This window comes from Diorhabda carinulata, chromosome 3, assembly GCF_026250575.1.
Source record: "Diorhabda carinulata isolate Delta chromosome 3, icDioCari1.1, whole genome shotgun sequence".
Lineage (NCBI taxonomy): Eukaryota > Metazoa > Arthropoda > Insecta > Coleoptera > Chrysomelidae > Diorhabda > Diorhabda carinulata.
In genome coordinates, this window is record NC_079462.1 from 27745238 (window position 1) to 27763646 (window position 18409).

The 18409-nt window shown below is 32.6% G+C and overlaps 1 protein-coding gene across 9 annotated transcripts in view; it reads left to right on the top strand.

The window, feature by feature from the left end:
* LOC130891512 (PDF receptor) overlaps positions 1–18409 on the top strand; it is a 156137-nt gene that overhangs the window by 116691 nt on the left and 21037 nt on the right. For all 9 annotated transcript variants that reach the window (XM_057796318.1, XM_057796321.1, XM_057796313.1 and 6 more), the window contains 4 exons: positions 1866–1957; positions 8410–8536; positions 11746–11957; positions 14460–14529. In XM_057796318.1, coding sequence (XP_057652301.1) covers positions 1866–1957; positions 8410–8536; positions 11746–11957; positions 14460–14529 — 501 coding nt within the window. The remainder of the gene's footprint in view (positions 1–1865; positions 1958–8409; positions 8537–11745; positions 11958–14459; positions 14530–18409) is intronic.

An 18409-nucleotide genomic window follows, 5' to 3' on the forward strand; every position in this document is an offset into this window, starting at 1 on the left:
CGATGTTTTACATCCCGTCAATCTAATGAACTTAGAGTCATTAAAGAAACTGCCGATTTTTAAAAGTTTATGAAAATTCGAGCATGCAATCTTAAACCGCAATATCCCCTGTCCTCCTCGTCTCCTTTATTACTCAATCTAAATTATTTCCTAGACTATCGCGGTCCAAATTATCTATCAATAAGTCACTCTGAACGACCCCTAGGTGGGGAATGTATATTCTCAGCCTATGTTGCCAATAACATGCATAGTGGCTTGAGATGAACGGATTGCAGGTTGAGGTTGAGTTTCTCTTTTTTACAGTTTGAAATCTATTAAACAATTAAGTTAGCAGTTATATGATCGTTCATCGGCAAAAAAATATATATAATTGATGACTTCATTTTCGACTATACTTTGTATGACAAATGGCTTAAGCTTAGAACTAAATTCAAAATAAAAAAAACTATTCCTCAAACATAAACGTCAACAATAATATTACCTATTTATAGACAAATGTCGATCTAAACATTGAATGAATTAAAAACATGCACTGGAAATAGGAAGTAATTTAACCACAATTGTTAAAAAACGACAAAGTCAGTGATTTTACTGTCAGAAAATGGTCAAATTCTAAATAAATTCCACGGTTTGGAGTTTGGTAAGTCTAGATTATTATCGAAATTTCTTTTCCATGTTATCTTTTAGGGAGTCTGAAAACTACAGTTTTATAACAAGAGTGAGAAGAGCCCATCGCCATAAATATTACCATGTGCAATAATCTCATATTAAAACTATATGAAATTAATCTATAAAATTATTCCATCAACTAACTAAATAAATTTATCTCCATAACAACAAAGAAGTGAACGGTTTCGATTTTAGATTCGTTGAGAAACTGAACTACTCGATCAAGTAGTAGATCTATAACACTCTCAATCTTTGTTGTCTCCTCACGTGTATAAAATTCCTAATCTCTAGTTCGATCTGTTGCATAAAATTTTTATCTGGAAGTGCTTTCAGAATTTTGTCTTATCATATTCTGGAGCTCTATTCTGTCTTTCTCCTGATTTATACGAATTGGAACATCTCCTTCTTTCTTGTTTCCAATCAATAGCTGTTCAAAAATCGTAGTTTTTATTTCATAATTATTATCATTTTCCCAATTCTAGTCTTTATAATTTTATAAGTACTTATTTCTTAAAGTCACCTCAAGTTTCTATTTTTATTGTTCCATTTTTCGATATTCCTATACATTATTTTTAATAAAACGACCTCAAATTTAAATAAAAACTTTCTAAACAACCTATAGTTCCATTATTATTCAGCTGTGTTACGTATTCTAAGGGATCCTTCTTATATCTTTTGACGTTGTTCTTAATTCGTTCTATGTAGATATTGGTCGCTACTCTGTTTTAAATGTATATTTCCTATTTTTAGTTCATTAACTGTGTAAAATTCGACTATGTCTTCTCTATTTACGTATTTCGCTGGTTGCTTGGAATTTTTCATATATTATTCATCCGGTTTCTTACTCTTCTATTATGATGTCTAATTTAAACAAAATTTAGGCGCTCAATTCAAACTATTTGAAAAATACTACTAGAACAGGAAGTAAAAATGAGGAAATTGGAATTTAATTATTTTGTCAGTGGACATTCCGTAAGAATTTATTTCTCCGCATCCATCAAATATTGAGACAAAATTAGTTTCTCCAAAGTTGTGTACACAAACATCATTTCGGACGTCGCGTCGTGGGGATACGGAATTGGTAAATGTCAAAAATCTCGAAACTGGATATATTTTTTCTTAACATACATATTAGTTTGGGATTTTTCTAATCTTTGCGTTAAATGTTTGAAAATAATAATTATTTGATATTCCAGATTGGCAGGATAACAAGATGTATAGAAATGGTCGGATTGTCATTTTCTCTGGTATCTCTTCTTATATCATTATACATATTTTTTTCATACAGGTGAGACAGCATGTTTTATAATTCACTTATACTCGTATTTTATATATTATATAAGTATTCATTCATAACCTAAAACCGAACTACAGAGTAAGTTATTCATTTTTTCCAATTAATTAGAACTATCAATATACTGAAAATGCTTCTTAAACCATAATAAGTGTATATGAAAGATTGCATCTAAACATTCATTTTGAAAATAACAATAAAAATTTTAATAATTTCAATGCTGGAAACAACAGTTGAAAATGAAATATACGTTTAAATATATTCAGATTTTAGAACTACTGTAAAATTATCTGTAATATATCAAAGGATTTGACAGTAACTCTTACCATAAAAGCTGGACAAGCACCAACATCAACAAAAAATATGATTGTTTATATACTTGCAAAGCAGCAGTAGTGATGAATGTACGTGAGCGGCCAACCTTCTGCAATTGAAGTGGAAATCTTAGACCTCACACACTTTTCAGTACTAAAACTCAAAATTATAAACTATGCAGCTTTCATACAGCAAAAACAAAAATTGGCGAAACGGTAAATGAGCTGCAAAAGCGGTTTGCCTTGCGATAATACGATCATGTCACAGGGCATCACAAGTCATCTAGGAGCTACCTCCTCGAAGTATTTCATATAACTAAGATACTCTTTAAAAGTACACAAAGAACAGAACATGAAATGTAGCTGGCCATATAAGCATTCTGAAAAAATGTTAGGTGCCATCCTTTGAAATTATGCCATAAAGTGACGATAACAAATCGACAGCAATGAACAATGAGTAGAAATTGCGTTTCCACGAGGTTTATTGATATTCCACATCGATGGTTCGAAATTAAAAAAGTACTGATAGGCATATTTGGACCGAGAAGTGAGCTTGCTATTATAATGAGCTCAGAACCATTTTCCAAGCAAAAATATAAACCATTCGTAATTGCGCAACTCCTTGCAAGCTCTTGCAACAATTTATAGTACACAGTCGAAGTTTTTTCAAATTAAAATTTAACGAGAAATTTGAGATTGATACGTTACTCCTGTTTTTCGGCACGAGAAAAAAAACGTTTTTTTCAAACCATTTCTGCCAAATACTATAATAGTGACGGAAACGTGTTTTGGGACGTGCATAGACAAGATATCTAGATACCCAACGCATTACTCTTCCGTCCTTTTGACGCGCAGTCTCGTTATTTAATAGCCAGACCTCGTATAAGAAAATCAGAGTAAATGGAGTGAATCCCCAGGTCTTGAACAATCGAAGAGATTTCTTTCTTATTTTACTAACTCTACGAGTAATTGAGACCTGATGACACTCAAAATGTTGCCGACACTTTTTAAAATTCTCGGACTTTTCTGAATTGTACCAATTTACTGAGAGTATGGTTTTATAAATACGGTTTTCAAAGAGAAAAGTGAAAATCAAATATCTCCCCTTGCGGAAATGTCAACCTAACCTATTTCAATATAAATTTGATTTGAGCTCAGAAACAGATATTTTAGAAAATAAGCGAAGGACAGGGCGAAATCGTGACTAGGGAGTTGTTCAACTGACTGAAATAGTTGTTTTGTCAAATTTGATTGCAATTTATTAAATATCATTCTGTTTTTGAATGAAAGTTTATAGTGAATTCATTTATGTTGCATACTCAGATGAAGTTATTTAAAGTAATTTAGTAAGTAAAGTACTTTAAATGTAGCGTAAATTTTTTATTTTGGTTCAAAGTTTGTTTTCTCAATACTGAAAATTATCGATTTCGCACAATATTTGTGCGCTAGACCATCGATAAAAATTATTTCGAGGGCATACATAATCTACTTTGTTACGTAGACGTTTAAATAACGGTGTGTGTCCTATTGAAGATCTATCAACTCCATTTGCAAATGAATTGGTGCCTCTGAAGTTTCAAAATTGAATGGATGCAAATTGGGAATTCCATTTTATTCATTTTGTGAAAGTCTTCCAAACGATTGTTGAATTCCGCAATCAAATTTTGCAGAATTCAAATTTTTACCTTGTAAATTTAAATTCACATCAGTCAAGTGTTTATTCATATCTACCAAAAAAGCACAATCAATCCACCAGTCATAAATGTCATAATCATTTGGTTTACCTTTTTCTAACATGAAAGCTTTAATAGGGTAACGTAATGCAAAAAACTACTCCTCGAACTTCGGTGAAATAAGGGACATCAGAAAACTTTTCGTCGAAATCTTGTAAAAATTGCCTGAACTGTCAGTGATTTAGTCCTCTGCTCCTTATAAAATACAATTTTAATTGTAGGTTGGATGACATGGTCCATTTTTAATTGTTTGGATGCCAACGATTCCTGATGAATTATACAGTGAAATCACACAAAATTCCCTGATGTTTTCTGTTTTAATTTAGTTACAACGCCCAAATGTTTGCCAGCCATGGCAGGATTGCCATCCGTAGTTGTGCTGCTAAGTATATTCCAGTCGAGTTCATAATCTGCTATCAAATGCTGAATTGCAGAATAAATATCATTTGCTGTTGTAGTACCTGTCAATTGAACGCGCTTCAATAGTTCTTCAGTTATTTCAAAGTTACTTTTAATGCCTCGTATAAAAACAGCAAGTTGAGCTGTATCAACAGTATCAGTGCTCTCGTAGCCAGTGAAAAGTTCGTAAATTCCTTAATTTTCTCCTTCAGCTGAAGAACCAAATTTTGAGATTATTTATTCTTGAAGCAACAGTGTTTCATTAGAGCAAAATATTTTGAATTATTGACTTGTGAGATGGAAATGAAACATCGGCAATTTTCAACATACAGTCTTTAATAAATAAAAATCCTACACATTGTTATCGCAGGCCTTATTGATATGGCTCAGGGGCCGGAAGCCGGAATCATATATTTGAAATAATATTATCCTTTAATATGACAATATACAGGTCGATATAGTTCCGGAGTACTTATAATCATTAGGTCCATCAATCTTAATAACGACTGTTTAGAATGATTGATTCAATTCATGAATTTCATAATATACGCTAAGTATGTTTCCTATTTAGTGTATTGTCAATTTACAGAGTCAATGAGGAACAGCTTTGTAAAATTCATAAGTAAAATAACATTTTCATCATTCACTCGATAATTTCAATTCATTATACATATTTTGATAATAATGTATGAAAGTTGTGTTTCTACTCATGCCGATGATTGATTATCATTTTTCAGCTCACTGAGTACTACAAAGCCGTATTCAAGACATTTTAAGGTTATTAGGGCTTGTTCAGTTCTAATAATTCTAATTAATAGTTCTAATTTAATAACAAATATTTCTCGCAAATTAAGGTAAAAATATCCACTCAATACTGAGATCATAAACATTTGCAATATTTATCCAATTTTTTCTCTTTCTCTCTGCTCCATTCCTCAGTCATAAGTGTCGTGACCTCTTTGGAATGTCTCTCTTCCCTTCTTTATTTCTCGATATTCAGCCTGGTTTAACGATAGGTGAAGGGGTTGGTATGTGATTTGTTTGATTCAATCAAATCATCACTTAGGCGATTGGCGTTTACATCTTCTTTTTTGTAGTCTTCCCATCACTATAAGCCTTTTTATACTGTCATCTCGGCTGCACAATGGTCTGGTGGTTACTTAAATCTTCCAGTATCAAGTAATTAGTTCTGTTTGCAGTTAAGGGAATTTTAAGCAATCTTCCCCTCCTCCTCTTCCTCCTTCAATTACATTGCTAAAGCCAAACTTAGGACCAAACTGTAGGACAGATTGAAAGCACATTTATGTTAGAAAATTGAGGAACGTCAATCGTCCAAACAAACAAAAAACTCCATCAAAAGCTCTCCACTCGATTCTTGCAAACAGTGTATGGCGCATTATCTTCAAGAAGAATTATTAGCAGGTTCATTATTTTTGGAAACGAAAGAGGGATAAGTTTTACCGTGAATTTAGATCAGTATTTGGAAATTTTACATTCTTTAATCCTCGTATGAACATGAACTGAATAATGAAATCGTATTTGATCCCACAAGCCTTACGGACCTTGCAGGTTTTAATTTCTTCAACGTTTTCCCAAATGGGGCATATTCCAGCACGAGGCTATTCGTTGTGGGCTATTAATAACAAAGAACGGTTTCGTTTTATAAAGGAGATGAAGAAATCAAAATTAATCTTTTATTGATATGGGATCAAAAAATGCAACAGTGTGTATTCTTACAGTTATTTAAAAACTTTTGGTGTCACTGCTGTTCCATGCATATTTGGAGCAAATTTTATGAAACTTATCTTGATAGTGTACGCACTTATTCCAATCACCTTTTTCTTTTGATATTCAGTGTTACTATTTGTTTCAATTTTATCAGTTAAGGAATCAGATGCAGAAATATTGGTTACAGAATAGAAATACGATAAGCTATTTCTACTACTTTCCTTACTAATCTCCTCTTCTCATTCTTTAAACCATATACGCAGCTCGTGTTGGTTTTGCTGCATTTTAAAACTCTACAACTATTTTTCTTCTTTTCGTTCTTTTTGGTCCATTAAAATACACTACAAGTCACTCAACACTAATTGTTGAAGTGACATCACAATTTTTTGCTGTGAAATAAATTAAATTGTTAGAATTTGACGTTGCATGAAAAACGTTTTATTTTAAGTAAATTTTTAACAAAATTTTCCTCCTTTCAAATTATAAAATACATTACGATAGAATTATGAATTAAGCACTTTAAAAACTGGCAAAAATGTCTACGTAGTTGTACACTAATACCTTGCTGTATTGATCTAGCCCCTGTTGATTAATTTCTGAAATTAATGAATTCGTTTCTCTCAGAATTATTTCATGTAGAAGAAAAACTTGTAATTCATAAAAACTCGCAGTATTGCATTAGGTTCAAAGTAAACAAAAATTATCGAAATAACTACAACATTAGATAAGTACACGTTTCTGTTTTGATTAAAAGCTATTTGCAAAAAATGTTAAGTAGAATAAGTAAAGGTACGATAATGGCCGTTGTTAGCGGGGCTCACAACACGTGTTTATCATCCAAGTCGGACAAAATAAAAATAAAAATCTTGCCAAAAAGTTAAAATTTATAATTAACAAATAGGGGTTGTTTGTAGAAGGTTGAAAAATTAGAGTTGTATGTTTTTTATTTAAAAAATAAAAAAATTGGAGTGGACTACCCTTAACATTAAGGGGATGAAAAATAGATGTCCGATTCTCAGACCTACCGAATATGCACACAAAATTTCATGAGAATCGGTCAAGCCATTTCGGAAGAGTTTAACTACAAACACCCGTGACACAAGAATTTTATATATTAGATTTGGCCGATGCTATGGCGATTCTAGGATGATGTCCTAAGTCTGGCTATTAAACAACGAGACTGGCTACGAAATAGGGTTTTATAATAAAAATTATTCTACATTCGAAGGCTCCCCTTCAATACACTCCACTCCTCTCGCCTCAAACCTTTTCATACATATTTTCCATTAATAGAAGCAGTCTTCTAAGCAGACCCGTTGACGCAAGAGCTTTTGGTCAGAAGTCACTTTTTGTGGTACCAACTTCGCACAGACTTTTGTCATGTGTAATTCCTGGTGTAAAATTAAAGTTTCTTTATCGAAGTTTACAGCCTCGGTAATCATCTGGATGCTCATTCGACGATTTGGTTGATTGTGGTCACTGTTTCCGGAGTTGAAACAGTCATATGGTGACCTGGGCACTGGTCATCTTCAGTGATCTCTCGGCCCTCACTAAAGCGCTTACACCACTCAAAAACATGCGCACGAGATAGAGAATTGTCCCCATAGGCTTCTTGCAACAATTTATAGTACTCAGTAGGAGTTTTTTTTTCAATTTAACGAGAAATTTGAGATAGATACGGTGCTCCTGTTTTTTGGCACAAGAAAAAACAAGGTTCGTTCCAAACCGCTACAGCACAAATACTAGAATAGTGACAGAAACCTGTTTTGGGATGTGCATAGACAAGATATCTAGACAACTTTAATGCGTGTACAATAACTCTACCTCCAGTATATGGTTGTCACTCCTAGAATCTTTCGGCTAAGTTATTCCTGAAAAGCAGCTGAAAAACAGGATTTCAAAAATCGATCGGAGTTGTAGTTTTTGAAAAGGCAACAGGTCTGACGTTGATTATAATTCATATTTGTTTGTGAGAGCCAATCTATGTGATTTGTGAATCAGGCAGAAGCCTAAACCCACTGTCGTGGGTATCACCACCGCAGACAATTTTTGTTATGAAGTCTTTGACATTGGGTATGTCGGCTATGTCATGTAACCACAAGGTTCTTGGAAATTTTGGGTAGCATGATTATTTAATAGCCATTAGGAGGCACTTGTTTAGTACCACCTACAGGGTGTGGAAATTATGTTTGGTTCCTGTATGATAGAGTGATAGTGATAGAGTATTTGCAATCTTAGCTTAAATCATAAAATTTTTTATTTAAATTTTCAGGGTTCTTAAGAATAACAGGACGAAGATACACAAAAATCTATTCATATCAACGTTACTTCAAGTGATATTTAGATTAGTACAATATATAAATCAGGAATTGGATCCAAGTGAGAAGTTTTTAAATAAAGTAAGTATTCCGTTTAAAATCCTCTTGAATTACAAAAATTTTGTAATTTCCGTACATTTTCTACTTAAATAATTTACTAAACAAATATTGTTTTAATGTCGCAAAATTTGAATTTTCTATTAATTCAACACGGTCTCAATTCACTATTTCGGATAACAAGTACGTGTGAAAAATTTCATCTATTATTGGATTGGAATTAGTTACTTCGAATCGACGCCTCTATTCAAATGGATAGTGTATCGTATTCATAATAAATGATTCGATGCAAATTAGTATTCGTTTGTGTATATAAATAGGACGATGAATTGTAAGCAATGTGGAAACTGGTAATATATGAAAGCTTCCAAATAAATGGCACTGCAAGTTAATTGCTTATTTCTTTTAGTTAATTCTTGTGTCTTCCCAGCCTATGGATGTTGAACGTGAGGTTCTCAATATTCTATGGTTTTTTGTTAGTGAGAGACTGCTTGTAGCTTCTTTCCTCTATATTGACAACTTCGGTAATTGTATCTTGCACGAATTCCCCATTCTGATTATATATATATATATATATATATATATATATATATATATATATATATATATATATATATATATATCTTTGATATCCTTTGATCGTCCATTCTTTTCAAATTCTCAAATCATCTATCTGAATTTCTGAATTTGGTTTTATTCTTTTGGAATGGAAAGACACTTCAGTAAATAGTGGAATTTCACAAGAAAGTAGTCAGATTGCAACCTTGGAATCAACAATAAAATGGGTGAGTCTTTGCGTAGAGTAGCACATTCAGACCACGACTTCGGATTGCTCCTTATCAATCAACGATTAACCACCCTGCACCAACCCCTTCTCCTGATAAAGGCTTCAAAGTTAGAACCAAAATGTCGAGAGTTTTTAAAATTTTAACGCTGTTCAATTCGTGAACTCCAATTAAAAACTACGAGTCTGTTCCACATGCTATTGCTCGAAACCGAAAAGCTCACTAAGATGTAATTAAAAATTGAAAATGTAAAGTATGGAATCACTTGTGGGATCGAATGTTTATGTATGATGTATTTCTAGATTGGAATTTAATTAATGGAACATTCCATAAACGGAACAGTTATTAATTTTTATTTAAACAAGAATCCCCCCTAACAACAAATTAATTCAGTTTTTCATTTTAAAGGAACAACGTATCGTAAATATGTACCTGTGGTAATTTTATATGGGTGGTTGTGTGATTATCAAACTTATTTTCAGTTAAATAATGATCAACTAAAGATGGTCAATTGTGATGTTAGAACGTTGTACAAAACTCTTTGTAATATCTGTTTTGATGAGGATCTCACAAAAAAGAAAACTGATCAGTTTCAATATTAATCTATCCAATTTTCTATATACCTCTTTATTGCCTCAAATGATTTTCTTAAGATTTTGTGTTATAGTTTAATTTTCAAAATTCCTACAGGATCCCTTTTGAAATGCTTAGTGTTATTTAGTTAGTCCCTGCAGGCTTCAATCTATTGTTTGGGACACCCTCTCACTATTAGAACTATTTCAGACATTCACTTCTCTATTATCTTGAGGTAACGGTACTTTCCGACGTTTACATATTTAAGGATGTTATAAACAGATAAGCGATTATCTAAGCTGAGCCGTGAATTGATCTCGCTCGCACTTTGACTTGATGCTTATAGATAGCAAAGACTTTGAAAACTGATTTACTTATCTAAGAAGACTAATTCTAAGAAGGTTGAATGTAATTAACGTAGCCTTTGTCGATGAACAGGAAGTGCTCGTCTGTTTACTTTGATCCTTACCGGAACACCAAGAGATTTTTGGAGTTTCATCAATTTTCTTCAGTTTTTAATAATTTAATGTGTCCTCCTAGAAATAAAAAGTTCTGACCCCATATGGGTCACAAATAAACAAAAACACAACGCAGAAAAGGTATGCACACAATAGGCACTCGCCTGCATACTGATAGGACGAGAAAATTGCTGCTATCCAAAGGGAGTTTTAAGAAGCAAGGAGTGCAGTAACACGTGCTGCTAGGAAGAGGGGTAACCACAAAGGGTTGGGAGAGACCCAACCCTTTGTGGTTACCCACAAACTTGTTGAAGCTATAAAGAGTAGCAAGAAACAATGTTGTAAGGAGCTATTGAACGAGGTTAATATGGATCCGCGGAAAGACCTCATAGAATTGTCAATTGATATGAAATCCATATAGTCAATTGTTGCTTAGTTTCGAGTTCATATGCATAGATCCATGATTCACCGCCTGTCATGATATTTTGAAGGTGAATTTGCTCCAATCGACACGAGGTTTTTTTGGGTGATTACCAAATTATGCAGTATCCAACTCAAACAAACTTTTTTGATAGTTTAATGTTCATGCAATATTGAATGTGGGCGAGAAGAACTAATGCCCACGTATGCCTCAATGTCACGGTGTGCCACATGGCGATCTTGCAATATCAGTTTACGCACAGGATGACTTTCACGAAATTCAATCTGTAGCGAATTACGGGCATGATTTAATTCGGATAATCAGCTAAACATGGTGGCTCGAGATGGTGCTCATCACCAAAAGGCCAATCGAGTTAATCAGCACACTGCTGTTGGTTTAGTCCACTTCGAATATCATAGAATGTTCGCTATTTAATTCCATTTTTTGACCAAGATAAATGTTTCAAGTATCTGTGAACAATTTAAATAGCACTCGTGTAACAACTCGTTCTGAATACGTTCACCATTAAAATCATACTCTATGATGGCAATATCAAATTTGGCATATTCACATCAGTATTGCCATAGCTTAAAACTTAAGTAGTAGCCCTCGTAGTTTCGATAGAAGCGGGTTTATCTATTTTACCACGTTTGCAGTATTCACAACATATTTAGTTGATAGATATTTGATAGAAAATGAACCTAACCTAGCCTTTTTCCCTCAACAAGGGTAAGTTTGAGCTGCAGTCATGCTTCAATTATAACTAAATTATTGGTGGACAATTCAGTATTTTTTATTTGAGGAATATACAATGTTTCCTGAGATTGCGGAAATTATCATACTTTTCTAAATCTATAATCTCCATGTCGAAAAAATTTGGCCCAAGTATATTATCAATTTCGAACTGCCTGCTCCTCTAACCATACGACACCGATATTGAAATGGTTTGCAGCAAATTTGATAGTAATTATTACTATATATGAAATATTTTTGCAGGGATATCTATTTCAAATGAACATAGCACTATTGGAATATTCGAAAACCGCAATGTTTCTCTGGATGTTTATCGAAGGTCTATATCTACATAATATGATTACGGTAACGGTGTTTCAAGAGTATAATTATATAAAAATATACTGTTATGTTGGATGGATACTACCTGGGGTAATGACAGCTGTGTGGCTGATAACTATGCTCATGGAGGACACGTAAGTAGATAACGACAAAATAAAATAATTGACGCCTATTATCAACAAGTGACTATTAATTTTTATAAATATTGGATTATGGGATAATGTGTTGGCGTAAGAGCTTTCAGCTTTCAGTGACGTTTTCTCCAGTGAAAAGTCCTCTTTAACCTTCCATCAGATATCGTTGCCATTTCTTTTTGCTAGTCCTCTATTATTATCAGATTCTGATATAGTGGAATACATACTACATTTATACGACTCTCGACATTGTTGTTTTTTTCTTTAATGACGTCCGTGATGGAAGGATTTCTAGATTTACGTGTATCGTCTGGTTTGATATATAGTATCTGTTACTGTTTTTAACATTTTTATTTGGCTTCTCTGAATTATGGATATATTGGATTTGGATTGGATTTGGAATTATTATATAAAAAAATGATTTATATATGTAACCACTACAGTAATTCAAGCTACTTTATTGAAAAAATAAATTTTATTTCAAATATCATTTGCTAGAGTTGATTGGCAAAAAGAAAAAATATATCACTGTGAATTATAAGACTTGTTATGAAAATCAATATTACTTTTACTTTGAGTTAATATATTATCCTTTGAATGATGGAATACCGAAAATGAATTAGGTATTATTTGCTTTTGAGATTTTTCCCAGGAGAATAATTCCCTATAGTTATTTAGGATTTAATATGTTAAAACTACCAAAATGTATATGGTGAATATCAAGGACGAAATATTTGAAACATTGTATATTGTTTAAGAGTATATGTATATTAAATATAGATTTGTTTGTAAATGAAATAAAATAAAATTTTATCGTTTTCTCTTCCAATCTTATATGTTTCAAACTTTTCAACAGATAATTAGCTACTCAATTTGTTAAAATATTTAAAGCATCGTACTGTACACTAATCGTTTATATATGATACCGTGAATTTGCTTGTATACGAGGTGTCATAAAAAAATAGGGTGAATGATCTTCTATAAAATTTAGGAAATAATACTACAGCTATTGTAATTTTTCCTGATAGTCTGCTACTATAACCAAAATAAAGCATCGTGATTGTTTTGTGTGTCGCGAAACGTGGATCTTGTGCATCTCATCACCTAAGTTTTGTGTAAGGCTGAAAAACGCATTAGAAATATCTCAAAGTGCTAGAATATATCTATGTCTAACTTTGTACAGTAGTATGATCAATTAAAATTAGAAATGAGCATGCTAAAGACTAATGTTGTTCAAAACTAGATGAAAATAAATAGACGAACATGTTAGTTCAAATATGTGATTGAGACATTTGATAACAAACGATCAAAAATTCTACTTTTTTACCTAGAAGTAAAAGTTCGTAATTATGAAGTTTATTGGAAAAAATTTTTCTGGAGATGAAAGTCTATGGTAAGACCGTGAGACAAATAGAACTCTAACTCACTTCATCCTAAAAAGTTATAGTCTTTGTTTTCATTTATTTTGAAGTCATCAAGCGATCCAAAGGAAACATTTGTGAACTATGAATTGTTCTGTAACTATGTACGAAAAAGGAAGCCCGAAAATACACATCTGCATCACGATAACAAGTCGTACCACAAGTCATTTTCAATTCGAGAGTTTCGGCCCGGTCTTCCTGTCTGACCACATACGTTTTACTTACTAAATTTAGCACCACATAATTGATGGTTATTCACGAAAATAGAGAAATGTACCGAAAAGTTTTGTAACCAAGGCGACGACTACACTAGTTTGTCTACAATTACGCTAGACATCACATTCGAGAGAAGAGGCTTCTGTATAAACAGCTAATAATCACCAACATTTAACGCATGCGTACTTTTTCTGTAGCAGTGCTTGTATTGTTAATTAATAGCCATACCTCGTATTGTAAGTGAATCTTCGTTGATCGGTTTTTTTATATATGCATTTCCAATTCAGATATAAGGATGATATAGATAGGAAAGAAATTGGTGGAGGTACTATTAACACTAATAACATCAGAAGAAAGTAGGTAACTGTTGTAGTAGAGAGATCGAATATAGATTACATACTATGAGATCTATATTATAGTTATGCTAAAAATTGGTGTCTTATTATTTCTTCCATGTGGAGTATAGAGAACTCATACAACGTAATCGAAAATCGGGTTATCTTTCTCATATTTTTAGCTTCTGTCTAAGAATAGTTGATGAATTTGTGAATTGGTTGGGCATTTATCTATACCGACTGCAAATAATCAAATAATAAAAAGAAATGTGGAATTTTTACTGAACGATCAGTTATTGAAATAGATTGGATGAATGGATTAAACTGATGGATACAATCTAACACGTTTCATATGAACTTCATAATCTCAATCAAATATTTCGATATATATTTTTCAATATCCTGAGTTTATTACGCGAAACGATCAATCGCTTAAGTCCACTACAAACTTAAACTTTGTTTCAAACATTTTCAACTCGATAGATTTCCTCAAAATTTTATTAGATAACTTTGATTTATTCTGGTTTCAGGACATGGGAATATTATTACTTTTTGAGCTACTATTGGATATTGGAAGGACCCAGGTCAGCGGTTATTATAGTGAGTATTATAAATGTATTTTTCATCCACAATTCCGAACACGTTGACATTGATTAAAAATTTTAAATTAGAGCATCCCTAAATATTATATGAGACATCATTTTTTATCAGTAATAATAAAGAAGTAAATAAATTACAAACTAAAAGTTGATAATCACTTTTATCTTTCTATGAATACTTGAAAGTTAAAGATATACGAGGTGTGTGATAATAATATTGTCCACACTAGCCTGGTTTGCTTATCTCTTCTACTTCATCAGTCCAAGTTTCAATCCCGTGTAACGTACAATTTATTTTTGACAAAGCGAGTGGTAAAACACTATCTGTTATGTGTGTCGATAATGGAGTATCAGAGTGCCAAAATTGTGTAGAAAATCATAGAACTGAACAGAAGCACAATATAACTTACGTGTACATTATCTTAATAGATAGCCAATGACCAATAATTCTGATTTGAGATTTTGTGACTTTTTCCTTTTCTTTCGAAATTAAAATATATTTGTATGAAAGGTCGTCATTTTGGAGCTCCAAAAAACATTATTTTCGTATTACACAGCATTGTTTGATAAGACAATGGAATAAATCGCGAAACACTGAGGACATTTGAGGAAAAAGACAGTGCTTTTCCATCAGGACAGTACACTTTAACACATTTTGGTGGTTGTCTTGGATAAAGTTCACGAAATGCACTTTGAATCGGTTGAATATCCACCATATAAACCAGATCTAGCCCACAACGACATTCTCCTGTTTCCTTCTCCTAAAATTTCACTTGTAGAAGAGATCTCCGTCATACGAGGACGTTATGGCATGCGTTAATGGCATGGAGAAATGGAGAAATACGGTACTCATCATTTGGAAGGATTAAAAAGGTTGAGCAATTCTGAAATAAATCTATAGACTTAAACTAGACAAGACTATGCTGAAAAATAAAAATGTTAATAAAGAAAAAATGTCTTGCCTCTTTGTTGGGTCATAAATTACCCTCGTGGTATGCATTAAGAGAGAATAGCACTAATGTTTTTTATGATAAGAAATTTTTAACTTTCAATTTGATTATAGTTTAAAGCTCAAAAAAAAAGTTAATAGAAGTGGCGTGCTATGGGGTTAGGATCAAACTTAACAAAGTTCTTCTTCATAATTATTTTTTACTTATCTAAAGCTTAATTTTAAAATCAGTTTCAAGCGGTTGCGACAGCATTTTGCACCGGAACTTTCCAATTTTACAATAGTTTCAGTGGTTATTTAAACAATACTTCATCATAATTCTATTGGTTGGATTTTTTATAGTCAGCTCTTAAGCTCTAGTAATTAATAATCTCATGACAAAGTACTGCTGAAATTTAGGAAAAAAATATGTTTTTGTTCTTGAATCCTTACGGCAATGGAAAGATCTTTATAATTGTTCATCAAAGTGGCTTATTTGATCTCACTTGAATACGTCTGATATCACGTATACATAGGCGTGCTACTTGTAATAAAACATATAATACAACCCCTAGCCGGCGTTAAGTATTTTGTGCAACAAATAAAAGCAGATTTTATTTTAATTCATTTCCCTTGTATTTTTCGAAAGTAGTAACGAAAGGAGCTAATAGGGAATTATCGAAACGATGATTTTAATAAAATCGACTTTATTTGTGACATATCTGACAGTTACGCACGCGTACAAATCGCTAGCATTAAAGTGCTTTGTCGTGCTATTTCACGCGAAGTCAATATTTCGCGTTCTCAGCACAATCCGCTAAATTTAATTTTGCGGCCGTTACCCATATCAACCGCCACGAAACCAAACGTCATTTCCAAATTTGATTATCTCTTCCAAATTTTTTTCATTTCTAAGATACTACAAAGACAAGGATTATTCTTTATTGAATACCAACAAATAAGTACTTATTTAGGATGAATGTTAACATTAATTGTACAGTTTGTATTGTTACATATATTTACTTCAGAAGTTGAAGCAACTACATCTAGTGTTTCTGAATAATGGTTAATGGTTATTTCCTATATTCAAACCAGATACTATATTGCCAGAAATTGAGTTGGAAATTTGCTTCTTATTTTCGATAGAGTATTCTATATATCCTTCCGCTACTGTCATGGACTTCCATTCACCGTGACGTTTAAGAATTGACATATCAGCCCCAGTGTTGGCAAACAGCGTGGCAGAACTCCGAAAACAGTGACCCGTGTATGTTTCAGGATTGGTAAACTTGGCAATCATACTAGGCATTTCCCCAATGGTATGCACTCCAGCAACTTGTGCGGCGCACTTTACGTCTACGTATCCCAAGAATATAAGACGATTATTAACAATATATTTTGGTCACGTATTTACGATAAATTTTTACGGAATCAATATTAATAACAGTGAAAACACGCTTCTTATTCGTCTTGGTATCAGGAACGTTTACTATTAATACAACATTCTCTTCTTGAATATTTTCAATGACCATTTTTACTAACTCAGTACTATAAATAAAAAAATTGATATTGGCATCTCTTAGCACTTATCTTCAGCGACAACAAATATTTTTCATCATAGCTTCTTCCAGGAATGTATCAATTTGCTCACGCGTAAAAGCTTTATCTTTTTTGCTCGATAACCCACTGTTTCCCTTTTCGGAAATGGTACTAATTTTGAAAAATGCTTGATGTCGATATTGTCTCCTATTGTCAGCATACACTTTAGCATGGAATAAATGCTGTTGAAAGTTGAACTTTTAACAACATTTGATTTCTGCATCGAATAAGCCAATAAAAGGTTTTCAGACATCGTCTTAACATTCTGGTCACACCAATCTTTAAACTCGCCGTAACCCTTTTTGTACTACCGTTTCAACCCATCAAAAAACCATCCTTGGTAAGGTGAGGTAAGGTAAGGTAAGGTTACGAACGATTCTGATTTTTGTTCCAACCGACGACTTTGATATCGTTTGTGGATCGTTTCCGGGACGGTCTTTTCAATACTTGGTTGATAGCAATTACTGTCACAAGAGCCGTGCATGGCCGGAGATTACGCAGAAAATATCTATAAACTCTTCCAATAACCGTTCCAAGAACGATCCAGAATAGCAGGTTGTAAAAAACCTAGTACCAGACATTTTGCGTTTTGTCAAGAACTGTAAAAATATTTTGTATATATTGAAACATATAATTTTTATATCACACGGTGACATTGTTAAATAAATTGAACTGCTGATGATTTTAGAGCAATAATATATTTATTTGAAATTATCTAGTTTAATAATTTTAACGATTGCACGAAAAATAGTGTGTATGCCATGGCCGCGAAACTTTTTAACGACCTGAGTCGGCCGCCGTCTTTAGTTTACCTGCAAACAAACTGCAACTTGTTTACTTGCAAACCAGTTGACTTTCACAAGTTAATTTTGACAATAAGCTAGTATAAAAATTCATATAATTGTAGTTATTGATGTGCCATGCAACAATTTGATTCGCTAGTCACACTAACTAAATGATTTCTTTGATGAACGTATATTGAAATAAACATCATTCATCATAAAAATTTGATAAACAGTTAACTTGGAACAGTGATACTATTAATTCACTTAAGGAACGATGAATTTTACTCACCCACATCATTTATAAGTAGTAAAGTTTTGGAAATTGACGTCAAACATAGAGGTCTGTAATAATTCGATATCTAACACCAACCGATTACGGTCGATATCATGTGTAAACATTAATTTATAGATAAATAAAGAAAGTTTCTCAAATATACTAAGTTCAATTATTATCTATTCTGAACTCATTTGATGAAATCTACTTTAATATCCTGAAGCCGGCGAAATTGAAATATTCGCCATTAAATGAAGTTATATTTAGTGAAATGAATAAGGAGTTTAAGAAGTAA